The sequence below is a fragment of the Salmo salar genome, chromosome 01 (genome assembly GCF_965601325.2).
Source record: "Salmo salar chromosome 01, fSalSal1, whole genome shotgun sequence".
In the NCBI taxonomy this organism is placed as follows: domain Eukaryota; kingdom Metazoa; phylum Chordata; class Actinopteri; order Salmoniformes; family Salmonidae; genus Salmo; species Salmo salar.
In genome coordinates this window covers 176,729,226-176,756,260 of record NC_138291.1, presented here as the reverse complement: position 1 = coordinate 176,756,260, position 27,035 = coordinate 176,729,226, and the positions used below count along the sequence as shown (strand labels likewise).

The following is a 27,035-nucleotide window of genomic DNA, read 5'->3' as shown; positions in this document are numbered from 1 at the left end:
CGTAACCCGTACATATGTTTTTGTGTGCACCCTGTGGCACCTGACAAGGATAGCCTATTTCGCCTGCAGGGAAGTACAAATATGACATTCTCCGGGTTTTTTTTTTCTTCCCCAGCCCACAAGTATGGCAGCAAGCATGTTATCAACACCACTTTATGCTGTGGACGTTTGGCCTGTTGCTATGCAATCGTAGATATAAAAAATAAAGTGCAGAAATTGAATAATATTTATATATTTTTCCCCACTTTAACCTATTAAATGAAAATAAATTCTGACAGCTTATTTTGCCCAATTAGATGGTACAGCTTTACCTCGGCTCATTAACGAACCAGTCCCTAGACCTTTTAGTAACTAAGGACCTATGTCTGTTTCTCTTTGTGGTTTATATTGAAGATTTTGTCTATTTTGATGGTGTACGCATCCACTCGGCTAGGCCTCTCCTTGGCTTTGAGTGGATATGACACTTACATGGCTTGCCTTTCAAATCAGACAATAGCGTGATTAATGAGGTGCAGACGGTGAAAAGGAGTCGCGGTTGGCGAGCGTCGCAAGAGGTGCTCATCGCTCCTCTGATCTATTCATCAACTGCTCCTCAAAGGGGGGGGGGGGGGGGGGCGGTCGACCGCCTGGGTCCCTCTCCAGGGAGGGGGGGAGTAGAAAGGGGAGGGAGGCGGAGATATCCTGGGTCATTTCAGGAGGTCTTGGTTTTGAGCCCTGAGGTACACCAGAGCCTCTGGGGAATAAGAGGGCAACTAAGGTCTCATGCAGGTTTGATTAGGTTTGTGATAAAAGACACCAGAAGCATAGCCATGTCCAGTTTTATATGGAGTCGTCGCCACTTTATAGTATATTTTCACGCAGTGTCAGTTGATTTTAACTGAACAAATTCCCCAAATGCATTTCGGAAATACTTTTTAAATCCACTTCAATCAGTGTAGATGAAGGGGAGGAGACAGGTTAAAGAAGGATTTTAAGTCTTGAGACAATTGAGACATAGATTGTGTATGTGTGCCATTCAGGACAGGTCGTGCGCGACCACGCAGTCCTAGGTCAACAGGGAGTACAGGACAGGACTAAGCACACAGCCCTGAGGGGCCCCGTGTTGAGGTTGTGTTGTGACGGATGTGTGCTGCCTACCCTCCCCACATGGGGGCGGCCCGTTAGGAAGTCCAGGATCCAGATCAGCACATGATCTAAGTTTGCGTAGTGGTAATCTGTCTGCGGCCTTGTGAATGTTAACCTGTTAAAAGGTCTGACAGCTGCTACGGAGAGCGTGATCACACAGTCGTCCTGAACAGCTGGTGTTCTCACGCATTGGCTCAGTGTTCCTTGCCTCAAAGCGAGCATAGAAGGCATTTAGCTCGTCTGGTAGGCTTGTGTCACTGGGTTTCCTTTTGTAATCCGTGATACTTTGCAAGCCCTGACACGTCTGACGAGCGTCAGAGCCGGTGTAGCAGGATTTGATCTTAGTCCTGTGTTGAGCTTTGCCTGTTTGATGGTTCGTCGGAGGGCGTAGCGGGATTTCTTATAAGCGTTTGGGTTAGTGTCTCGCTCCTTGAAAGTGGCAGCTCTAACCTTTATAGCTCAGTGCGGATTTTGCCTGTAATCCATGGGTTCTGGTTGGGATATGTACGTACGGTCACTGTGGGGACGACGATGCACTTATTAATGAAGCTGGTGACTGATGTGGTAAATGAACAATACATATTATTAAATAAATACTCCTCATTGTTATCAGATTAGTCCTGGAACATATTCCAGGAAGTGTTAGCAAAACAGTCCTGTGGGTTTATTTTACGCTTCATCGGACCACGTCCAAATTAAGCACGTCAACCATAATCTGGAGGATAAAGTTATGGTCAGATTTGACAAATGGAGGGAGAGCTTTTTATGTGTCTCTGCATGTGGAGTAAAGGTAATTTAGAGTTTTTTTTTTACCCCTTTAATTGCACGGGTGACATGCTGGACGAAATTAGGTAAAACAGATTTCAGTTTTCCTGCATTCAACTTAGCAAGTATAAAGGAGTTAGTTCTGTGGTAAAATTGACTGATGGCTGATAGGATGGAACTAAGGGTGGTGCAGAATAGTGTCATGACACACTCCCACAAAGATTTTCCACACGGCTGCATCAGTTACGGCTTAGCGACCCAGTCTTTGGAACCAGACTCTATTCTTGCCAGTGTCAGAGTTAATCTTACCCCCCTAATGAAGGGATACATAAGTCTCTATTCTTACCCCCCTAATTAAGGGATACGTCAGAGTCTCTATTTTTCAAATCAAATTGTATTGGTCACATACACATGGTTAGCAGATGTTAATGCGAGTGTAGCGAAATGCTTGTACTTCTAGTTCCGGCAGTGCAGTAATGTCTAACAAATTCACAACGACTACCATACACATAAATGTAAGGGGATGGAATAACAATATGTACATATAAATACGTTTACATTTACATTTTAGTCATTTAGCAGGCGCTCTTATCCAGAGCGACTTACAGTAGTGAATGCATACATTTCATACAATTTCATACATTTTTTTTTCTGTACTGGCCCCCTGTGGGAATCGAACCCACAATCCTGGCGTTGCAAACACCATGCTCTACCAACTGAGTTCCTTGCTCAGAACATGAGAACATATGAAAGCTGGTGATTCCTTTTAACATGAGTCTTCAATATTCCCAGTTAGGAAATTTTAGGTTGTAGATATTATAGGATTTATGACGCGTCAACTATTTCTCTCTAAATCATTTGCATTTCATATACCTTTGACTATTGGATGTTCTTATAGGCACTTTAGTATTGCCATCCTAATCTCGGGAGTTGATAGGCTTGAAGTCATAAACAGCGCTGTGCTTCAAGCATTGCTGAGAGCTGCTGGCAAACGCAGTAAAGTGCTGTTTTAATTAATGCTTACGAGCCTGCTGCTGCCTACCACCGCTCAGTCAGACTGCTCTATCAAATATCAAATCATAGACTTAATTATAATATAATAAACACACAGAAATACAAGCCTTAGGTCATTAATATGGTCAAATCCGGAAACCATAATTTCGAAAACAAAATGTTTATTCTTTCAGTGAAATACGGAACCGTTCCGTATTTTATCGAACGGGTGGCAACCCTAAGTCTAAATATTGCTGTTACATTGCAAAACCTTAAATGTTATGTCATAATTATGTACAATTCTGGTAAATTAATTACGGTCTTTGTTAGGAAGAAATGGTCTTCACACAGTTTGCAACGAGCCAGGCGGCCCAAACTGCTGCATATACCCTGACTCTACTTACACTGAACGCTAGAGAAGTGACATAATTTCCCTAGTTAATTTTGCCTGCTAACATTATTTTAACTAAATATGCAGGTTTAAAGAAATATACTTCTGTCTATTGATTTTAAGAAAGGCATTGATGTTTAGGGTTAGGTACATTGTGCAACGATTGTGTTTTTTTGCGAATGCGCTTTTGTTAAATCATCACCCGTTTGGCGAAGTTGAAGTAGGCTGTGATTCTATGACAAATTAACATGCACCGCATTGATTATATGCAACTCAGGACAAGCTAGTTAACCTAGTAATATCATCAACCATGTGTTAATTAACTAGTGATTATGTGAAGATTGATAGTTTTTTATAAAATAAGTTTAATGCTAGCTAGCAACTTACCTTGGCTCCTTGCAGCCACAGGGTCATTTTGATGCTGCACTCGTGTAACAGGTGGTCAGCCTGCCACGCAGTTTCCTTGTGGATTGCAATGTAATCGACCATAATCGGCATCCAAAAAGGCCGATTACCCATTGTTAGCCATGCCGATTAATCGGTCGACCTCTACTTTCCACCTTTTCCACTACTGTCCCGTCGGTGGATAAGGGGGAGCTTCCTCTGCTGTTTCCTGAAGTCCACGATCATCTCCTTTGTTTTGTTGACGTTGAGTGAGAGGTTATTTTCCTGACACCACACTCCGAGGGCTCTCACCACCTCCCTGTAGGCTGTCTCGTCGTTGTTTGTAATCAAGCCTACCACTGTAGTGTCGTCTGCAAACTTGATGATTGAGTTGGAGGCGTGCATGGCCACGCAGTCATGGGTGAACAGGGACTACGGGCTGTTGTGTAACCACGACAGCCCAGGACCTTGTGGGGCCCCAGTGTTGAGGATCAGCGGGGTGGAGATGTTGTTTCCTACCTTCACTACCTGGGGGCGGCCAGCCAGAAAGTCCAGGACCACAGGGCGTGGTCGAGACCCAGGGTCTCAAGCTTAATGATGAGTTTGGAGGGTACTATGGTGTTGAAGGCTGAGCTGTAGTCAATGAACAGCCCCTCTAATGAAGGGATACGCAAGTCTCTATTCTTACCCCTCAAATAAAGGGATACATAAGAGTCTCTATTCTTACCCCCCCTAATAAAGGGATACTTAAGAGCAGGTGTCAGAGTTAATGAAGGCCTTGCTCCTGTCTGCAGACACACGTCGAGGGAAGAAAGCCACAGCGCGCCTCCTCCATTGTCTTCCTCTCTGCACTGCCTTAACCACTTTGGGCGAGACGTTTATTCCACGTCGCCGGTTCCGCTAGATAATAGTCTCTGGTAGAGTACTGGTGTCTGATAGGAGGCCGAGTCACTTTCCTTTTTATATAGATGAAATTCTGGTGTTGGGACATAGTGATGTGCGAACACTACATGCAGTGTCTACCAATGGCATTGAGGGTGATACAGATCAACCTCTTGACATCTCTTTGATGCATGGTGGTCGACCACACTTCTCACAATGAGAAGTATAATTTCTAAATGCGTCTTAAAAGGTTGGATAAAATTATTGAAATGATTACTATACTGAACAAAAATATAAACGCAACATGTAAAGTGTTGGTCCAATGTTTCATGAGCTGAAATAAAAGATCCCAGAAATGTTCTATACGCACAGAAAGCTTATCTTTGCCAAGATAATCCATCCACCTGACCGGTGTTGCATATCAAGAAACTGATTAAACAGCATGGTCATTACACAGATGAACCTTGTGCTGGGGACAATAAACGGCCATTCTAAAATGTGCAGTTTTGTCACACAACACAATGCCACAGATGTTGCAAGTTTTGAGAGAGCATGCAATTGGCATGCTGACTGCGGGAATGTTCTCCATAGCTATTGCCAGAAATTTGAATGTTAATTTCTCTACCATAAGCCGCCTTATGGTACCATAAGCCGCCTTAGAATTTGTCAGTAAGTCCAACCAGCCTCACAACCACAAACCACGTGTAACCACGACAGCCCAGGACCTACACATCCTTCTTCACCTGCGGGAAAGTCTGACACCAGCCACCTGGACAGTTGATGAAACTGAGGAGTGTTTCCGTCTGTAAAAAAAAAAAACTTTTGTGGGGAAAAACAAATTCTGATTGGTTGGGCATAGGCCCACCCACTTGGGAGCTATGTCCTCCCAGTCCCACCCATGGCTGCGCCCCTGCCCAGTCACGTGAAAGCCATAGATTAGGGCCTAATTCATTTTTTCAAATTGACCGATTTCCTAATATGAACTGTGAAATTGCTTAAATTGTTGCATGGTGCATTTATATTTTTGTTCAGTGTATGTTAATCGTTCTTTTACCTATCTTGGGTTATAATTCTAAATGTGTATTTCAGAGTGGCTGCAAGGGAGTTGAAATTAATCTGCTTACATATTTGTTTGTGAAACAAGGAAGTGGTGTGGTAATCGACGGGATATCAGCATGAGCCCTTATAATTGTGATCAATGGTAATGCCGTTTTCATTACGCCATATAGCCACAAAGAGGCTATGACACCCAGCTCCTTTAATGAGAAAAATTTGTTTTTTCTTGAATAAAAAACTAAAAGATTGATTACTTAAAAGCTATTTTCTGTTGAGAATCCATTAGCAAGAGCCATTTTTCCCCAGCTTTGACATGTTGTCTTTGCACAGATTTTTATTGCCCAAGATGCATGATTCTAGGGTCCTGTTCTTCGTAGACCAGACCTCTTTTTGAGGAAAGTTGCGGGCAGAAAAATGAATTAATACCAGCCACTTAAATCCCCCAGAATTGATTGTGGCTAATTGGCTAGACTCTCAGATATATGGGGTTGGGGGGGTGATACTTTTGGGAATTGTACATCTGCATATGTTAGCCTTCACTTGCTTATTGAGCCCCCTGGTTGATTTACACGAGATGGCAATGCATTAACAGTAATGAATGGGTTGTTCAGAGCACAAGGTTAGCCATGAAATCAGAAACGCCTACAGGAGAGACCAAAAGACAAGGAAGGGCAGAGACGAGGAAACGTAGCCAAGCAGGAGAACATCCAACAGAATTCACTCGGTTGATGTAAACTTTCATTGTTGTGGATTGCACAGAGATGCTCACGGAAGCTGAATTAAAAGCCCCCCCCCCCCCCCCTCCATCAATCAGTAATGACATAGCATGAATGCATTACCATAGTAATGTTCCTTAAATTAGGAACTTCTACCGTTCACTCTTGGATAACGTGTGTAGTAGAATCTGATGTTTGTGTGTACAGTACTGTGTATAGTAATCTCCTTGTATTTACTTCTCATACGCACATTGAACTACCAGTAGATGTTATTGATTTGTGCTTTGGGTTTACTGCTTCACGTTGGGGGTTTAATGCGTCACCTTAGCTTTTATTTGGCTAAAAGCACTTTTCCCATTAATAGACGTGGTACTCTGTAGTGCTCCCACAGTCTAGGTCATGTCCCTTGACTAATATAAAGGTCTAGGCCCTGTCCCTTGACTGTAATATAAAGGTCTAGGCCCTGTCCCTTGACTGTAATATAAAGGTCTAGGCCCTGTCCCTTGACTAATATAAAGGTCTAGGCCCTGTCCCTTGGCTGTAATATAAAGGTCTAGGCCCTGTCCCTTGACTAATATAAAGGTCTAGGCCCTGTCCCTTGACTAATATAAAGGTCTAGGCCCTGTCCCTTGACTAATATAAAGGTCTAGGCCCTGTCCCTTGACTAATATAAAGGTCTAGGCCCTGTCCCTTGACTAATATAAAGGTCTAGGCCCTGTCCCTTGACTAATATAAAGGTCTAGGCCCTGTCCCTTGACTAATATAAAGGTCTAGGCCCTGTCCCTTGACTAATATAAAGGTCTAGGCCCTGTCCCTTGACTGTAATATAAAGGTCTAGGCCCTGTCCCTTGACTAATATAAAGGTCTAGGCCCTGTCCCTTGACTGTAATATAAAGGTCTAGGCCCTGTCCCTTGACTGTAATATAAAGGTCTAGGCCCTGTCCCTTGACTAATATAAAGGTCTAGGCCCTGTCCCTTGACTGTAATATAAAGGTCTAGGCCCTGTCCCTTGGCTGTAATATAAAGGTCTAGGCCCTGTCCCTTGACTGTAATATAAAGGTCTAGGCCCTGTCCCTTGACTAATATAAAGGTCTAGGCCCTGTCCCTTGACTAATATAAAGGTCTAGGCCCTGTCCCTTGACTGTAATATAAAGGTCTAGGCCCTGTCCCTTGACTGTAATATAAAGGTCTAGGCCCTGTCCCTTGACTAATATAAAGGTCTAGGCCCTGTCCCTTGACTAATATAAAGGTCTAGGCCCTGTCCCTTGACTGTAATATAAAGGTCTAGGCCCTGTCCCTTGACTAATATAAAGGTCTAGGCCCTGTCCCTTGACTGTAATATAAAGGTCTAGGCCCTGTCCCTTGACTGTAATATAAAGGTCTAGGCCCTGTCCCTTGACTGTAATATAAAGGTCTAGGCCCTGTCCCTTGACTAATATAAAGGTCTAGGCCCTGTCCCTTGACTAATATAAAGGTCTAGGCCCTGTCCCTTGACTAATATAAAGGTCTAGGCCCTGTCCCTTGACTGTAATATAAAGGTCTAGGCCCTGTCCCTTGACTGTAATATAAAGGTCTAGGCCCTGTCCCTTGACTGTAATATAAAGGTCTAGGCCCTGTCCCTTGACTAATATAAAGGTCTAGGCCCTGTCCCTTGACTGTAATATAAAGGTCTAGGCCCTGTCCCTTGACTAATATAAAGGTCTAGGCCCTGTCCCTTGACTAATATAAAGGTCTAGGCCCTGTCCCTTGACTAATATAAAGGTCTAGGCCCTGTCCCTTGACTGTAATATAAAGGTCTAGGCCCTGTCCCTTGACTAATATAAAGGTCTAGACCCTGTCCCTTGACTAATATAAAGGTCTAGGCCCTGTCCCTTGACTGTAATATAAAGGTCTAGGCCCTGTCCCTTGACTGTAATATAAAGGTCTAGGCCCTGTCCCTTGACTGTAATATAAAGGTCTAGGCCCTGTCCCTTGACTAATATAAAGGTCTAGGCCCTGTCCCTTGACTAATATAAAGGTCTAGGCCCTGTCCCTTGACTGTAATATAAAGGTCTAGGCCCTGTCCCTTGACTGTAATATAAAGGTCTAGGCCCTGTCCCTTGACTGTAATATAAAGGTCTAGGCCCTGTCCCTTGGCGGTAATATAAAGGTCTAGGCCCTGTCCCTTGACTGTAATATAAAGGTCTAGGCCCTGTCCCTTGACTGTAATATAAAGGTCTAGGCCCTGTCCCTTGACTAATATAAAGGTCTAGGCCCTGTCCCTTGACTAATATAAAGGTCTAGGCCCTGTCCCTTGGCTGTAATATAAAGGTCTAGGCCCTGTCCCTTGACTGTAATATAAAGGTCTAGGCCCTGTCCCTTGACTGTAATATAAAGGTCTAGGCCCTGTCCCTTGACTGTAATATAAAGGTCTAGGCCCTGTCCCTTGACTGTAATATAAAGGTCTAGGCCCTGTCCCTTGACTGTAATATAAAGGTCTAGGCCCTGTCCCTTGACTAATATAAAGGTCTAGGCCCTGTCCCTTGACTAATATAAAGGTCTAGGCCCTGTCCCTTGACTAATATAAAGGTCTAGGCCCTGTCCCTTGACTGTAATATAAAGGTCTAGGCCCTGTCCCTTGACTAATATAAAGGTCTAGGCCCTGTCCCTTGACTAATATAAAGGTCTAGGCCCTGTCCCTTGACTAATATAAAGGTCTAGGCCCTGTCCCTTGGCTGTAATATAAAGGTCTAGGCCCTGTCCCTTGACTGTAATATAAAGGTCTAGGCCCTGTCCCTTGACTGTAATATAAAGGTCTAGGCCCTGTCCCTTGACTAATATAAAGGTCTAGGCCCTGTCCCTTGACTAATATAAAGGTCTAGGCCCTGTCCCTTGACTGTAATATAAAGGTCTAGGCCCTGTCCCTTGACTAATATAAAGGTCTAGGCCCTGTCCCTTGACTGTAATATAAAGGTCTAGGCCCTGTCCCTTGACTGTAATATAAAGGTCTAGGCCCTGTCCCTTGACTGTAATATAAAGGTCTAGGCCCTGTCCCTTGACTAATATAAAGGTCTAGGCCCTGTCCCTTGGCTAATATAAAGGTCTAGGCCCTGTCCCTTGACTAATATAAAGGTCTAGGCCCTGTCCCTTGACTGTAATATAAAGGTCTAGGCCCTGTCCCTTGACTGTAATATAAAGGTCTAGGCCCTGTCCCTTGACTAATATAAAGGTCTAGGCCCTGTCCCTTGACTGTAATATAAAGGTCTAGGCCCTGTCCCTTGACTAATATAAAGGTCTAGGCCCTGTCCCTTGACTGTAATATAAAGGTCTAGGCCCTGTCCCTTGACTAATATAAAGGTCTAGGCCCTGTCCCTTGACTAATATAAAGGTCTAGGCCCTGTCCCTTGACTAATATAAAGGTCTAGGCCCTGTCCCTTGACTAATATAAAGGTCTAGGCCCTGTCCCTTGACTGTAATATAAAGGTCTAGGCCCTGTCCCTTGACTGTAATATAAAGGTCTAGGCCCTGTCCCTTGACTGTAATATAAAGGTCTAGGCCCTGTCCCTTGACTGTAATATAAAGGTCTAGGCCCTGTCCCTTGACTAATATAAAGGTCTAGGCCCTGTCCCTTGACTAATATAAAGGTCTAGGCCCTGTCCCTTGACTAATATAAAGGTCTAGGCCCTGTCCCTTGACTGTAATATAAAGGTCTAGGCCCTGTCCCTTGACTGTAATATAAAGGTCTAGGCCCTGTCCCTTGACTGTAATATAAAGGTCTAGGCCCTGTCCCTTGGCGGTAATATAAAGGTCTAGGCCCTGTCCCTTGACTGTAATATAAAGGTCTAGGCCCTGTCCCTTGACTAATATAAAGGTCTAGGCCCTGTCCCTTGACTGTAATATAAAGGTCTAGGCCCTGTCCCTTGACTGTAATATAAAGGTCTAGGCCCTGTCCCTTGACTGTAATATAAAGGTCTAGGCCCTGTCCCTTGACTAATATAAAGGTCTAGGCCCTGTCCCTTGACTAATATAAAGGTCTAGGCCCTGTCCCTTGACTGTAATATAAAGGTCTAGGCCCTGTCCCTTGACTGTAATATAAAGGTCTAGGCCCTGTCCCTTGACTAATATAAAGGTCTAGGCCCTGTCCCTTGACTGTAATATAAAGGTCTAGGCCCTGTCCCTTGACTGTAATATAAAGGTCTAGGCCCTGTCCCTTGGCGGTAATATAAAGGTCTAGGCCCTGTCCCTTGACTGTAATATAAAGGTCTAGGCCCTGTCCCTTGACTAATATAAAGGTCTAGGCCCTGTCCCTTGACTGTAATATAAAGGTCTAGGCCCTGTCCCTTGACTGTAATATAAAGGTCTAGGCCCTGTCCCTTGACTGTAATATAAAGGTCTAGACCCTGTCCCTTGACTGTAATATAAAGGTCTAGGCCCTGTCCCTTGACTAATATAAAGGTCTAGGCCCTGTCCCTTGACTAATATAAAGGTCTAGGCCCTGTCCCTTGACTGTAATATAAAGGTCTAGGCCCTGTCCCTTGACTGTAATATAAAGGTCTAGGCCCTGTCCCTTGACTAATATAAAGGTCTAGGCCCTGTCCCTTGACTAATATAAAGGTCTAGGCCCTGTCCCTTGACTGTAATATAAAGGTCTAGGCCCTGTCCCTTGACTAATATAAAGGTCTAGGCCCTGTCCCTTGACTGTAATATAAAGGTCTAGGCCCTGTCCCTTGACTGTAATATAAAGGTCTAGGCCCTGTCCCTTGACTAATATAAAGGTCTAGGCCCTGTCCCTTGACTGTAATATAAAGGTCTAGGCCCTGTCCCTTGACTGTAATATAAAGGTCTAGGCCCTGTCCCTTGACTAATATAAAGGTCTAGGCCCTGTCCCTTGACTAATATAAAGGTCTAGGCCCTGTCCCTTGACTGTAATATAAAGGTCTAGGCCCTGTCCCTTGGCTGTAATATAAAGGTCTAGGCCCTGTCCCTTGACTGTAATATAAAGGTCTAGGCCCTGTCCCTTGACTGTAATATAAAGGTCTAGGCCCTGTCCCTTGACTAATATAAAGGTCTAGGCCCTGTCCCTTGACTGTAATATAAAGGTCTAGGCCCTGTCCCTTGGCGGTAATATAAAGGTCTAGGCCCTGTCCCTTGACTGTAATATAAAGGTCTAGGCCCTGTCCCTTGACTGTAATATAAAGGTCTAGGCCCTGTCACTTGACTGTAATATAAAGGTCTAGGCCCTGTCCCTTGACTGTAATATAAATGTCTAGGCCCTGTCCCTTGGCTGTAATATAAAGGTCTAGGCCCTGTCCCTTGACTAATATAAAGGTCTAGGCCCTGTCCCTTGACTGTAATATAAAGGTCTAGGCCCTGTCCCTTGACTGTAATATAAAGGTCTAGGCCCTGTCCCTTGACTAATATAAAGGTCTAGGCCCTGTCCCTTGACTGTAATATAAAGGTCTAGGCCCTGTCCCTTGACTGTAATATAAATGTCTAGGCCCTGTCCCTTGACTAATATAAAGGTCTAGGCCCTGTCCCTTGACTAATATAAAGGTCTAGGCCCTGTCCCTTGACTGTAATATAAAGGTCTAGGCCCTGTCCCTTGACTGTAATATAAATGTCTAGGCCCTGTCCCTTGGCTGTAATATAAAGGTCTAGGCCCTGTCCCTTGACTAATATAAAGGTCTAGGCCCTGTCCCTTGACTAATATAAAGGTCTAGGCCCTGTCCCTTGACTGTAATATAAAGGTCTAGGCCCTGTCCCTTGACTAATATAAAGGTCTAGGCCCTGTCCCTTGACTGTAATATAAAGGTCTAGGCCCTGTCCCTTGACTAATATAAAGGTCTAGGCCCTGTCCCTTGACTGTAATATAAAGGTCTAGGCCCTGTCCCTTGACTGTAATATAAAGGTCTAGGCCCTGTCCCTTGACTGTAATATAAAGGTCTAGGCCCTGTCCCTTGACTAATATAAAGGTCTAGGCCCTGTCCCTTGGCTAATATAAAGGTCTAGGCCCTGTCCCTTGACTAATATAAAGGTCTAGGCCCTGTCCCTTGACTGTAATATAAAGGTCTAGGCCCTGTCCCTTGACTGTAATATAAAGGTCTAGGCCCTGTCCCTTGACTAATATAAAGGTCTAGGCCCTGTCCCTTGACTGTAATATAAAGGTCTAGGCCCTGTCCCTTGACTAATATAAAGGTCTAGGCCCTGTCCCTTGACTGTAATATAAAGGTCTAGGCCCTGTCCCTTGACTAATATAAAGGTCTAGGCCCTGTCCCTTGACTAATATAAAGGTCTAGGCCCTGTCCCTTGACTAATATAAAGGTCTAGGCCCTGTCCCTTGACTAATATAAAGGTCTAGGCCCTGTCCCTTGACTGTAATATAAAGGTCTAGGCCCTGTCCCTTGACTGTAATATAAAGGTCTAGGCCCTGTCCCTTGACTGTAATATAAAGGTCTAGGCCCTGTCCCTTGACTGTAATATAAAGGTCTAGGCCCTGTCCCTTGACTAATATAAAGGTCTAGGCCCTGTCCCTTGACTAATATAAAGGTCTAGGCCCTGTCCCTTGACTAATATAAAGGTCTAGGCCCTGTCCCTTGACTGTAATATAAAGGTCTAGGCCCTGTCCCTTGACTGTAATATAAAGGTCTAGGCCCTGTCCCTTGACTGTAATATAAAGGTCTAGGCCCTGTCCCTTGGCGGTAATATAAAGGTCTAGGCCCTGTCCCTTGACTGTAATATAAAGGTCTAGGCCCTGTCCCTTGACTAATATAAAGGTCTAGGCCCTGTCCCTTGACTGTAATATAAAGGTCTAGGCCCTGTCCCTTGACTGTAATATAAAGGTCTAGGCCCTGTCCCTTGACTGTAATATAAAGGTCTAGGCCCTGTCCCTTGACTAATATAAAGGTCTAGGCCCTGTCCCTTGACTAATATAAAGGTCTAGGCCCTGTCCCTTGACTGTAATATAAAGGTCTAGGCCCTGTCCCTTGACTGTAATATAAAGGTCTAGGCCCTGTCCCTTGACTAATATAAAGGTCTAGGCCCTGTCCCTTGACTGTAATATAAAGGTCTAGGCCCTGTCCCTTGACTGTAATATAAAGGTCTAGGCCCTGTCCCTTGGCGGTAATATAAAGGTCTAGGCCCTGTCCCTTGACTGTAATATAAAGGTCTAGGCCCTGTCCCTTGACTAATATAAAGGTCTAGGCCCTGTCCCTTGACTGTAATATAAAGGTCTAGGCCCTGTCCCTTGACTGTAATATAAAGGTCTAGGCCCTGTCCCTTGACTGTAATATAAAGGTCTAGACCCTGTCCCTTGACTGTAATATAAAGGTCTAGGCCCTGTCCCTTGACTAATATAAAGGTCTAGGCCCTGTCCCTTGACTAATATAAAGGTCTAGGCCCTGTCCCTTGACTGTAATATAAAGGTCTAGGCCCTGTCCCTTGACTGTAATATAAAGGTCTAGGCCCTGTCCCTTGACTAATATAAAGGTCTAGGCCCTGTCCCTTGACTAATATAAAGGTCTAGGCCCTGTCCCTTGACTGTAATATAAAGGTCTAGGCCCTGTCCCTTGACTAATATAAAGGTCTAGGCCCTGTCCCTTGACTGTAATATAAAGGTCTAGGCCCTGTCCCTTGACTGTAATATAAAGGTCTAGGCCCTGTCCCTTGACTAATATAAAGGTCTAGGCCCTGTCCCTTGACTGTAATATAAAGGTCTAGGCCCTGTCCCTTGACTGTAATATAAAGGTCTAGGCCCTGTCCCTTGACTAATATAAAGGTCTAGGCCCTGTCCCTTGACTAATATAAAGGTCTAGGCCCTGTCCCTTGACTGTAATATAAAGGTCTAGGCCCTGTCCCTTGGCTGTAATATAAAGGTCTAGGCCCTGTCCCTTGACTGTAATATAAAGGTCTAGGCCCTGTCCCTTGACTGTAATATAAAGGTCTAGGCCCTGTCCCTTGACTAATATAAAGGTCTAGGCCCTGTCCCTTGACTGTAATATAAAGGTCTAGGCCCTGTCCCTTGGCGGTAATATAAAGGTCTAGGCCCTGTCCCTTGACTGTAATATAAAGGTCTAGGCCCTGTCCCTTGACTGTAATATAAAGGTCTAGGCCCTGTCACTTGACTGTAATATAAAGGTCTAGGCCCTGTCCCTTGACTGTAATATAAATGTCTAGGCCCTGTCCCTTGGCTGTAATATAAAGGTCTAGGCCCTGTCCCTTGACTAATATAAAGGTCTAGGCCCTGTCCCTTGACTGTAATATAAAGGTCTAGGCCCTGTCCCTTGACTGTAATATAAAGGTCTAGGCCCTGTCCCTTGACTAATATAAAGGTCTAGGCCCTGTCCCTTGACTGTAATATAAAGGTCTAGGCCCTGTCCCTTGACTGTAATATAAATGTCTAGGCCCTGTCCCTTGACTAATATAAAGGTCTAGGCCCTGTCCCTTGACTAATATAAAGGTCTAGGCCCTGTCCCTTGACTGTAATATAAAGGTCTAGGCCCTGTCCCTTGACTGTAATATAAATGTCTAGGCCCTGTCCCTTGGCTGTAATATAAAGGTCTAGGCCCTGTCCCTTGACTAATATAAAGGTCTAGGCCCTGTCCCTTGACTAATATAAAGGTCTAGGCCCTGTCCCTTGACTGTAATATAAAGGTCTAGGCCCTGTCCCTTGACTGTAATATAAAGGTCTAGGCCCTGTCCCTTGACTAATATAAAGGTCTAGGCCCTGTCCCTTGACTAATATAAAGGTCTAGGCCCTGTCCCTTGACTGTAATATAAAGGTCTAGGCCCTGTCCCTTGACTAATATAAAGGTCTAGGCCCTGTCCCTTGACTGTAATATAAAGGTCTAGGCCCTGTCCCTTGACTGTAATATAAAGGTCTAGGCCCTGTCCCTTGACTAATATAAAGGTCTAGGCCCTGTCCCTTGACTAATATAAAGGTCTAGGCCCTGTCCCTTGACTGTAATATAAAGGTCTAGGCCCTGTCCCTTGGCTGTAATATAAAGGTCTAGGCCCTGTCCCTTGACTGTAATATAAAGGTCTAGGCCCTGTCCCTTGACTGTAATATAAAGGTCTAGGCCCTGTCCCTTGACTGTAATATAAAGGTCTAGGCCCTGTCCCTTGACTGTAATATAAAGGTCTAGGCCCTGTCCCTTGACTGTAATATAAAGGTCTAGGCCCTGTCCCTTGACTAATATAAAGGTCTAGGCCCTGTCCCTTGACTAATATAAAGGTCTAGGCCCTGTCCCTTGACTGTAATATAAAGGTCTAGGCCCTGTCCCTTGACTAATATAAAGGTCTAGGCCCTGTCCCTTGACTGTAATATAAAGGTCTAGGCCCTGTCCCTTGACTGTAATATAAAGGTCTAGGCCCTGTCCCTTGGCTGTAATATAAAGGTCTAGGCCCTGTCCCTTGACTGTAATATAAAGATCTAGGCCCTGTCCCTTGACTGTAATATAAAGGTCTAGGCCCTGTCCCTTGACAGTAATATAAAGGTCTAGGCCCTGTCCCTTGACTGTAATATAAAGGTCTAGGCCCTGTCCCTTGGCTGTAATATAAAGGTCTAGGCCCTGTCCCTTGACTGTAATATAAAGGTCTAGGCCCTGTCCCTTGACTAATATAAAGGTCTAGGCCCTGTCCCTTGACTAATATAAAGGTCTAGGCCCTGTCCCTTGACTAATATAAAGGTCTAGGCCCTGTCCCTTGACTGTAATATAAAGGTCTAGGCCCTGTCCCTTGACTAATATAAAGGTCTAGGCCCTGTCCCTTGACTAATATAAAGGTCTAGGCCCTGTCCCTTGACTAATATAAAGGTCTAGGCCCTGTCCCTTGACTAATATAAAGGTCTAGGCCCTGTCCCTTGACGGTAATATAAAGGTCTAGGCCCTGTCCCTTGACTGTAATATAAAGGTCTAGGCCCTGTCCCTTGACTAATATAAAGGTCTAGGCCCTGTCCCTTGACTGTAATATAAAGGTCTAGGCCCTGTCCCTTGGCGGTAATATAAAGGTCTAGGCCCTGTCCCTTGACTGTAATATAAAGGTCTAGGCCCTGTCCCTTGGCTGTAATATAAAGGTCTAGGCCCTGTCCCTTGACGGTAATATAAAGGTCTAGGCCCTGTCCCTTGACTAATATAAAGGTCTAGGCCCTGTCCCTTGACTGTAATATAAAGGTCTAGGCCCTGTCCCTTGACTGTAATATAAAGGTCTAGGCCCTGTCCCTTGACTAATATAAAGGTCTAGGCCCTGTCCCTTGACTGTAATATAAAGGTCTAGGCCCTGTCCCTTGACTAATATAAAGGTCTAGGCCCTGTCCCTTGACTAATATAAAGGTCTAGGCCCTGTCCCTTGACTAATATAAAGGTCTAGGCCCTGTCCCTTGACTGTAATATAAAGGTCTAGGCCCTGTCCCTTGACTGTAATATAAAGGTCTAGGCCCTGTCCCTTGACTAATATAAAGGTCTAGGCCCTGTCCCTTGACTAATATAAAGGTCTAGGCCCTGTCCCTTGACTAATATAAAGGTCTAGGCCCTGTCCCTTGGCGGTAATATAAAGGTCTAGGCCCTGTCCCTTGACTGTAATATAAAGGTCTAGGCCCTGTCCCTTGACTGTAATATAAAGGTCTAGGCCCTGTCCCTTGACTGTAATATAAAGGTCTAGGCCCTGTCCCTTGACTAATATAAAGGTCTAGGCCCTGTCCCTTGACTAATATAAAGGTCTAGGCCCTGTCCCTTGACTGTAATATAAAGGTCTAGGCCCTGTCCCTTGACTGTAATATAAAGGTCTAGGCCCTGTCCCTTGACTAATATAAAGGTCTAGGCCCTGTCCCTTGACTAATATAAAGGTCTAGGCCCTGTCCCTTGACTGTAATATAAAGGTCTAGGCCCTGTCCCTTGACTGTAATATAAAGGTCTAGGCCCTGTCCCTTGACTGTAATATAAAGGTCTAGGCCCTGTCCCTTGACTGTAATATAAAGGTCTAGGCCCTGTCCCTTGACTAATATAAAGGTCTAGGCCCTGTCCCTTGACTGTAATATAAAGGTCTAGGCCCTGTCCCTTGACTGTAATATAAAGGTCTAGGCCCTGTCCCTTGACGGTAATATAAAGGTCTAGGCCCTGTCCCTTGACGGTAATATAAAGGTCTAGGCCCTGTCCCTTGACTGTAATATAAAGGTCTAGGCCCTGTCCCTTGACTAATATAAAGGTCTAGGCCCTGTCCCTTGACTAATATAAAGGTCTAGACCCTGTCCCTTGACTGTAATATAAAGGTCTAGGCCCTGTCCCTTGACTGTAATATAAAGGTCTAGGCCCTGTCCCTTGACTGTAATATAAAGGTCTAGGCCCTGTCCCTTGACTGTAATATAAAGGTCTAGGCCCTGTCCCTTGACTAATATAAAGGTCTAGGCCCTGTCCCTTGACTAATATAAAGGTCTAGGCCCTGTCCCTTGACTAATATAAAGGTCTAGGCCCTGTCCCTTGACTGTAATATAAAGGTCTAGGCCCTGTCCCTTGACTGTAATATAAAGGTCTAGGCCCTGTCCCTTGACTGTAATATAAAGGTCTAGGCCCTGTCCCTTGACTGTAATATAAAGGTCTAGGCCCTGTCCCTTGACTGTAATATAAAGGTCTAGGCCCTGTCCCTTGACTGTAATATAAAGATCTAGGCCCTGTCCCTTGACTAATATAAAGGTCTAGGCCCTGTCCCTTGGCTGTAATATAAAGGTCTAGGCCCTGTCCCTTGGCTGTAATATAAAGGTCTAGGCCCTGTCCCTTGACTAATATAAAGGTCTAGGCCCTGTCCCTTGACTGTAATATAAAGGTCTAGACCCTGTCCCTTGACTGTAATATAAAGGTCTAGGCCCTGTCCCTTGACTGTAATATAAAGGTCTAGGCCCTGTCCCTTGACTGTAATATAAAGGTCTAGGCCCTGTCCCTTGACTAATATAAAGGTCTAGGCCCTGTCCCTTGACTGTAATATAAAGGTCTAGGCCCTGTCCCTTGACTGTAATATAAAGGTCTAGGCCCTGTCCCTTGACTGTAATATAAAGGTCTAGGCCCTGTCCCTTGACTGTAATATAAAGGTCTAGGCCCTGTCCCTTGACTAATATAAAGGTCTAGGCCCTGTCCCTTGACTAATATAAAGGTCTAGGCCCTGTCCCTTGACTAATATAAAGGTCTAGGCCCTGTCCCTTGACTGTAATATAAAGGTCTAGGCCCTGTCCCTTGACTGTAATATAAAGGTCTAGGCCCTGTCCCTTGACTGTAATATAAAGGTCTAGGCCCTGTCCCTTGACTGTAATATAAAGGTCTAGGCCCTGTCCCTTGACTAATATAAAGGTCTAGGCCCTGTCCCTTGACTAATATAAAGGTCTAGGCCCTGTCCCTTGACTAATATAAAGGTCTAGGCCCTGTCCCTTGACTGTAATATAAAGGTCTAGGCCCTGTCCCTTGACTGTAATATAAAGGTCTAGGCCCTGTCCCTTGACTAATATAAAGGTCTAGGCCCTGTCCCTTGACTGTAATATAAAGGTCTAGGCCCTGTCCCTTGACTAATATAAAGGTCTAGGCCCTGTCCCTTGACTGTAATATAAAGGTCTAGGCCCTGTCCCTTGGCGGTAATATAAAGGTCTAGGCCCTGTCCCTTGACTGTAATATAAAGGTCTAGGCCCTGTCCCTTGGCTGTAATATAAAGGTCTAGGCCCTGTCCCTTGACTAATATAAAGGTCTAGGCCCTGTCCCTTGACTGTAATATAAAGGTCTAGGCCCTGTCCCTTGACTGTAATATAAAGGTCTAGGCCCTGTCCCTTGACTAATATAAAGGTCTAGGCCCTGTCCCTTGACTAATATAAAGGTCTAGGCCCTGTCCCTTGACTGTAATATAAAGGTCTAGGCCCTGTCCCTTGGCGGTAATATAAAGGTCTAGGCCCTGTCCCTTGACTGTAATATAAAGGTCTAGGCCCTGTCCCTTGGCTGTAATATAAAGGTGTAGGCCCTGTCCCTTGACTAATATAAAGGTCTAGGCCCTGTCCCTTGACTGTAATATAAAGGTCTAGGCCCTGTCCCTTGACTGTAATATAAAGGTCTAGGCCCTGTCCCTTGACTGTAATATAAAGGTCTAGGCCCTGTCCCTTGACTAATATAAAGGTCTAGGCCCTGTCCCTTGACTGTAATATAAAGGTCTAGGCCCTGTCCCTTGACTAATATAAAGGTCTAGGCCCTGTCCCTTGACTGTAATATAAAGGTCTAGGCCCTGTCCCTTGACTGTAATATAAAGGTCTAGGCCCTGTCCCTTGACTGTAATATAAAGGTCTAGGCCCTGTCCCTTGGCTAATATATAGGTCTAAACCCTGTCCCTTGGCGGTAATATAAAGGTCTAGGCCCTGTCCCTTGGCTAATATAAAGGTCTAGGCCCTGTCCCTTGACTAATATAAAGGTCTAGGCCCTGTCCCTTGACTGTAATATAAAGGTCTAGGCCCTGTCCCTTGACGGTAATATAAAGGTCTAGGCCCTGTCCCTTGACTGTAATATAAAGGTCTAGGCCCTGTCCCTTGACTGTAATATAAAGGTCTAGGCCCTGTCCCTTGACTAATATAAAGGTCTAGGCCCTGTCCCTTGACTAATATAAAGGTCTAGGCCCTGTCCCTTGACTAATATAAAGGTCTAGACCCTGTCCCTTGACTGTAATATAAAGGTCTAGACCCTGTCCCTTGACTAATATAAAGGTCTAGGCCCTGTCCCTTGACTGTAATATAAAGGTCTAGGCCCTGTCCCTTGACTGTAATATAAAGGTCTAGGCCCTGTCCCTTGACTGTAATATAAAGGTCTAGGCCCTGTCCCTTGACTGTAATATAAAGGTCTAGGCCCTGTCCCTTGACTAATATAAAGGTCTAGGCCCTGTCCCTTGACTAATATAAAGGTCTAGGCCCTGTCCCTTGACTGTAATATAAAGGTCTAGGCCCTGTCCCTTGACTGTAATATAAAGGTCTAGGCCCTGTCCCTTGGCGGTAATATAAAGGTCTAGGCCCTGTCCCTTGACTGTAATATAAAGGTCTAGGCCCTGTCCCTTGACTGTAATATAAAGGTCTAGGCCCTGTCCCTTGACTAATATAAAGGTCTAGGCCCTGTCCCTTGACTGTAATATAAAGGTCTAGGCCCTGTCCCTTGACTAATATAAAGGTCTAGGCCCTGTCCCTTGACTAATATAAAGGTCTAGGCCCTGTCCCTTGACTGTAATATAAAGGTCTAGGCCCTGTCCCTTGACTAATATAAAGGTCTAGGCCCTGTCCCTTGACTGTAATATAAAGGTCTAGGCCCTGTCCCTTGACTGTAATATAAAGGTCTAGGCCCTGTCCCTTGACTGTAATATAAAGGTCTAGGCCCTGTCCCTTGACTAATATAAAGGTCTAGGCCCTGTCCCTTGACTAATATAAAGGTCTAGGCCCTGTCCCTTGACTGTAATATAAAGGTCTAGGCCCTGTCCCTTGACTGTAATATAAAGGTCTAGGCCCTGTCCCTTGACTAATATAAAGGTCTAGGCCCTGTCCCTTGACTGTAATATAAAGGTCTAGGCCCTGTCCCTTGACTGTAATATAAAGGTCTAGGCCCTGTCCCTTGACTAATATAAAGGTCTAGGCCCTGTCCCTTGACTAATATAAAGGTCTAGGCCCTGTCCCTTGACTAATATAAAGGTCTAGGCCCTGTCCCTTGACTGTAATATAAAGGTCTAGGCCCTGTCCCTTGACTGTAATATAAAGGTCTAGGCCCTGTCCCTTGACTAATATAAAGGTCTAGGCCCTGTCCCTTGACTGTAATATAAAGGTCTAGGCCCTGTCCCTTGACTGTAATATAAAGGTCTAGGCCCTGTCCCTTGACTAATATAAAGGTCTAGGCCCTGTCCCTTGACTGTAATATAAAGGTCTAGGCCCTGTCCCTTGACTAATATAAAGGTCTAGGCCCTGTCCCTTGACTGTAATATAAAGGTCTAGGCCCTGTCCCTTGACTGTAATATAAAGGTCTAGGCCCTGTCCCTTGACTGTAATATAAAGGTCTAGGCCCTGTCCCTTGGCGGTAATATAAAGGTCTAGGCCCTGTCCCTTGACTAATATAAAGGTCTAGGCCCTGTCCCTTGACTAATATAAAGGTCTAGGCCCTGTCCCTTGACTGTAATATAAAGGTCTAGGCCCTGTCCCTTGACTGTAATATAAAGGTCTAGGCCCTGTCCCTTGACTGTAATATAAAGGTCTAGGCCCTGTCCCTTGACTAATATAAAGGTCTAGGCCCTGTCCCTTGACTAATATAAAGGTCTAGGCCCTGTCCCTTGACTGTAATATAAAGGTCTAGGCCCTGTCCCTTGACTGTAATATAAAGGTCTAGGCCCTGTCCCTTGACTGTAATATAAAGGTCTAGGCCCTGTCCCTTGACTAATATAAAGGTCTAGGCCCTGTCCCTTGACTGTAATATAAAGGTCTAGGCCCTGTCCCTTGACTGTAATATAAAGGTCTAGGCCCTGTCCCTTGACTGTAATATAAAGGTCTAGGCCCTGTCCCTTGACTGTAATATAAAGGTCTAGGCCCTGTCCCTTGGCGGTAATATAAAGGTCTAGGCCCTGTCCCTTGACTAATATAAAGGTCTAGGCCCTGTCCCTTGACTGTAATATAAAGGTCTAGGCCCTGTCCCTTGGCTGTAATATAAAGGTCTAGGCCCTGTCCCTTGACTGTAATATAAAGGTCTAGGCCCTGTCCCTTGACTAATATAAAGGTCTAGGCCCTGTCCCTTGACTGTAATATAAAGGTCTAGGCCCTGTCCCTTGACTGTAATATAAAGGTCTAGGCCCTGTCCCTTGACTGTAATATAAAGGTCTAGGCCCTGTCCCTTGACTGTAATATAAAGGTCTAGGCCCTGTCCCTTGACTGTAATATAAAGGTGAGCCTTATCCCAGCTGTGGGGACAATGATTTTACAGTCTCTTGGTTTGTGTAAATTCCTTGTTTTACTGTCTTGTATTTAACGTCCTCTTCCTCCTTGTGTTGCAGGTCATGCAATATTCAAGCTCACATACCTCAGCAACCACGACTACAAGCCCCTGTACTTTGAGTCTGATGCTGCTACTGTCAATGAGATTGTGCTTAAGGTGAGTAATAGGGTGGGTCCATGTACCTTTTGCCTCCATATCACATGGAAATATGTTGTTTTAGCAACCACTTCATCGACTTTACAAAGTCAGGTCTGCAGAGTACAAGTCACTATTGACAGATATTGACAGTTTGACTATATTATTATGCAGTCTCCCACATACCCGTAGGGTTAAAAACCTAATTGTATGCGCACTCAGAGATGCAAATATGAAATATCCTATTAAAAATGTAGATTAAGGCCGTGAGGCATTTTTACCACATCGGCGTATGATAATTCAACTGTAACCATTAAAATACGGAAGATAATGATACTCTCTTTAATTAGCATTAATGATGATTAATTTACTTTTAAGGACCTTTCTGTAATAAGTCTTGAAAGTGGAGCATGGGAAAGCATCTCCTGAAAGCCAGGGCAGGTGGGGTGAAGGTTGAAGGCCAGGGCAGGTGGGGTGAAGGTTGAAGGCCAGGGCAGGTGGGGTGAAGGTTGAAGGCCAGGGCAGGTGGGGTGAAGGTTGAAGGCCAGGGCAGGTGGGGTGAAGGTTGAAGGCCAGGGCAGGTGGGGTGAAGGTTGAAGGCCAGGGCAGGTGGGGTGAAGGTTGAAGGCCAGGGCAGGTGGGGTGAAGGTTGAAGGCCAGGGCAGGTGGGGTGAAGGTTGAAGGCCAGGGCAGGTGGGGTGAAGGTTGAAGGCCAGGGCAGGTGGGGTGAAGGTTGAAGGCCAGGGCAGGTGGGGTGAAGGTTGAAGGCCAGGGCAGGTGGGGTGAAGGTTGAAGGCCAGGGCAGGTGGGGTGAAATTGCGAGGACTCTAGTCCCCTACTCTCAGGGGACGGGGCTTTAAGTAGCGTGTCATCGCCGTGGCTCGGTGGAGGCATGTCAGCCGGGGTTGGCAGGTGTGACCCATGAGTGTCCTTATCCTGATGATTCCATCTCGAAATCTCAGTGGGCCCGGAGTTGACCCCTGGGTATTCCTCTTGAGCGTGACCACACATTGCAGGGAATAATGCTTTCATTACTAAAAGCCAATGTGGCTTGGGGGGGGGGGTCGAAAAAGAAGGGCCATATATTTATACCTCCGTATAATGCAGATGAGAGGAGAGGACATTAGGTGAGGGAAACAAACATGGTACTTAAAAAAATTAAAATGGTTGATATATTTACAGCAACATTATTTCTCTGAGTATTTTGCATGTTCATCTGATCCAAACTCATACCTCTCATCTCTCTCGTTTGAGCGGGCCCCCTCGCTTCCCGTCATCATAAAAGTTGTAGTCACACACATCACATCACAGCTGTGCCCTTGAGGCACATTATAACCAAACACCAGACCGTATTAAAAAAAAAACTGAGTGTGAATGTTTTGGTCAAAGCACAGGGTTTCCATGTGAATGCCAAGGATTTTACTAGCCATGAAATTATTGACAGCATGTTTATGCCTTTACCCATAAAACAGCATGGATGAGGAGGATCCCACAGGGTGTGGTAATTCCGCCTTTAAAACTCGTTTTTTGAAGTGTCCCTTCTCTCTTTAAGGCCAAAGGCTTAGCTTTTATATATCTCAGGTCTAGGCATTAAACCTCCATTAAAATTATCAACGTTATCATCACCTCCGCCATCCCTGCTCTTAAGTCTGCTTTTTATGAGCTGTCCATGTTTCTCCTTAAAGTAGCATATGTTCCCATTTAGTGACATCTACTGGATGTAACGAGACATGAGTGTGTCATTCTGACTGACAGTCATCTGGTTTCCCATGCCACTTGAAAAAGTAATATGTCCTGCTATTGGATTTTGTAATTGTTTATTAATTGTGACTAGTTGAAATTTCAACACCAATATGTTTATTTAAATAACCAGTTGTACAAGCTATGTAGCGTAGTGTATATATATATGTTTCTACATATTGTGATTGAAACACTTCCCACAATCCCTTGTTTTTCATTCTCAGGTGAACTACATCCTGGAGTCTCGGGCCAGCACGTCGCGGGCGGACTACTTTGCCCAGAAGCAGCGTAAACTGAGCCGGCGCACCAGTTTCAGCTTCCAGAAGGAGAAGAAGTAGAGACCCTGGAGCCACTGTCTGGACCCTGGAGCCACTGTCTGGACCCTGGAGCCACTGTCTGGACCCTGGAGCCACTGTCTGGACGCTGGAGCCACTGTCTGGACCCTGGAGCCACTGTCTGGACCCTGGAGCCACTGTCTGGACCCTGGAGCCACTGTCTGGACCCTGGAGCCACTGTCTGGACCCTGGAGCCACTGTCTGGACCCTGGAGCCACTGTCTGGACCCTGACTGACTTCACTCTCACAGCAGAGGGCCAAGGGAGAGAGGGATGGAGAGAGAGTGAAGAGTGTCACAGTCAGAGATATAATAAGAGTGAGAGATGATGAGAAATAAAAAGAGAGGGAGATCAAGGCCGCAGGAAGATGTTTTTCGTTCTCTGCTCATACAGTAAAGGCCTAGTTCACTAATTTTGTGGGAAAAAATATATTTGATTTAGATTGATCAGGGGGCTCTGTAGCACCCTCGACACCCTTACTTCTCGCGGCTATGAGGGAGATGCATCTTGATCCTATATAATTAAAGAGCTGCCTCCTAAACTCCCATGTCTTCACAGAAGGGTCTCCACTCGTCAGCCATATCAGAGCTAAAGTTCTCTGCCTGCCCTTTGTCCTTTTAGGAATGCGCAGACATAGAAAACAAGAAAAGGCGAGACTTGTAATCCTATTCTGAAGGAGATGAAGGAATGCAACTCACCCCCCTGTTATTGTCAATCTCATGAACTCTGGATGGATCAGAGGACCACGGTGTTGCTTCAACACCAGTGTCAATCAACGAAACCCTGTTCATCCACTGCCTACAAATCAATTCTACATTTGAGAGTTGAATGCATACCGATGTCTCGAGTGAAAACCGAAGCCATCAGGACAATGAAAATACTAAATCCCCCGCTTCTGCTCTTCTCTATGTATGAAGATGTAAACTTAATCAGACTTATGTTGTACATTGGTATGTAAAGGGAACATCCTTACATTTTTATTTGTATATAGATAACGATTACATTCAGGGTTAATTAAATGATATGATGAAACCTGCTTTGGCCATAGTACATTCAGTGCCTGAAACCTTTAAAATAGTGGCTCACTACCAATCAATGCCAGTTCTGCTGAGGTGCTGTGAGGGTTTTTAAAAACACAAGAAAGATGAGTACGTAAGGAAGGCATTTCCATACTTTCGAGTCTGAAAGAAAACTCTCAAAACTACTTCTTGTGAACAAAGGTAGCAAGGGGTTAGGAAGGGGTACGACCTGACGACAGATTTTTATGATTTCAAACAAACAAAAAATGTAATTATTACCTGTACTTTTTACTGTGACCTATACAATTATTTTTTTCTGCATTGTATCTATGGACTGTAAAATAATGAATGAAGCACTGTCTGTTGAACAGATCATGTTTGTTCAGACTGTCCCGATGGGAGGCACATAGGGAATGTAGGACTTTTTACAGCATTTTGTTGATGTTGTTAATACAATGACATTATATAAATTCTCCTCATATGTTGTTGCCTTTGTCGTCTTTCTCTCCCCCTTTTTTTTTTTTTTATAAACACGTTTCTTATTGTATCATCTGCAGCAGAACAGCTTGAAGTGCCTCTGGGATACATTCAGAAGACACAAAGCAGGGCAACGTTGCTGATAAAGTGTATAGCAGAGCTTTCCACCCACCATTCCACCCATTCTAAATTCAATACAACTTTAATGATCCGCGAGGCACAATTCGGGCATGTAGTGTAAACATCAGATTTCACCGGTGCAGGGAATAAAAATACCAAAATATCACATGGGGGGGGGGGGAAAGTAGACTTCCCACAACACACTGGAGTTCTTGCGTGGCAAGCTTCAAGCTGTCTTCTCAACATATTCAGTCCCAACCTCCCATCTTAAAGCAAACCACAAATCTGTCCCTTTTTCTGGGAGGCGATGTGGAGGATGGGGCCAGGTGTGGTGTCGGGCTTCTCTCTCCTCTCTGCATGGTTTATAAGTGATGTTTAATGAATGGGACTCCTGGGGGCTCTAACACAAACCGGCCTGTCAGTTTCCAGCCCAGGAAATATGCGGGACGAAGCTGATGACTCAGTGGCTCCTGAAGTGGCTGCAACAGTAAATCTGTCCCCCGTCCCTCCCCACCCTCCACCGAGGTTAAACTCCCAATGTTGATGAAGTTGCAATTTGTCCGGCTCAGAATATCTTGGAGTTTAAGTGTTGCCTATTGTACTAGTGTTAGGCCTATCTTGTCCTTTCTCATTAATACATTTTGTGGACAGGCAGGTCCTTGATTAACTTACCCGAGTAGTCCAAATATTGATCTTATAAAGTCACAGTCTAGATTTCTAGTAATTTCTAAAACTTCTACATATGTGTATATTAACATTTTTACAGATTGTGGCTTTAACATCATATTGGAATTGAATTGCATGAGGGTTGCAAACATTTTTCCTCAAAATAAATGTACCATACCTTTGTAGGGTCACTTGCTTGCTCCTCATGCGCCTGACAGGAAAATAATGATAGCAGTTGCAGTTTATATAATGTTGTATATTGTTTGGTTTAAGATAGCTATGTTATGT

At 44.7% G+C, this 27,035-nt stretch overlaps 1 protein-coding gene across 2 annotated transcripts in view; it reads left to right on the top strand.

Moving 5' to 3' along the window:
• The window catches only part of mapkap1 (MAPK associated protein 1), a 125,577-nt gene extending 99,608 nt beyond the window's left edge, over positions 1-25,969 (top strand). The window contains exons 11-12 of one of the 2 annotated variants that reach the window (XM_082955283.1): positions 22,315-22,412; positions 24,356-25,969. In XM_082955283.1, the coding sequence (XP_082811409.1) occupies positions 22,315-22,412; positions 24,356-24,469 (212 nt within the window). In that variant the 3' untranslated portion in view covers positions 24,470-25,969. 2 annotated transcript variants of the gene reach the window in all.
• Positions 25,970-27,035: the final 1,066 nt, after the last annotated feature.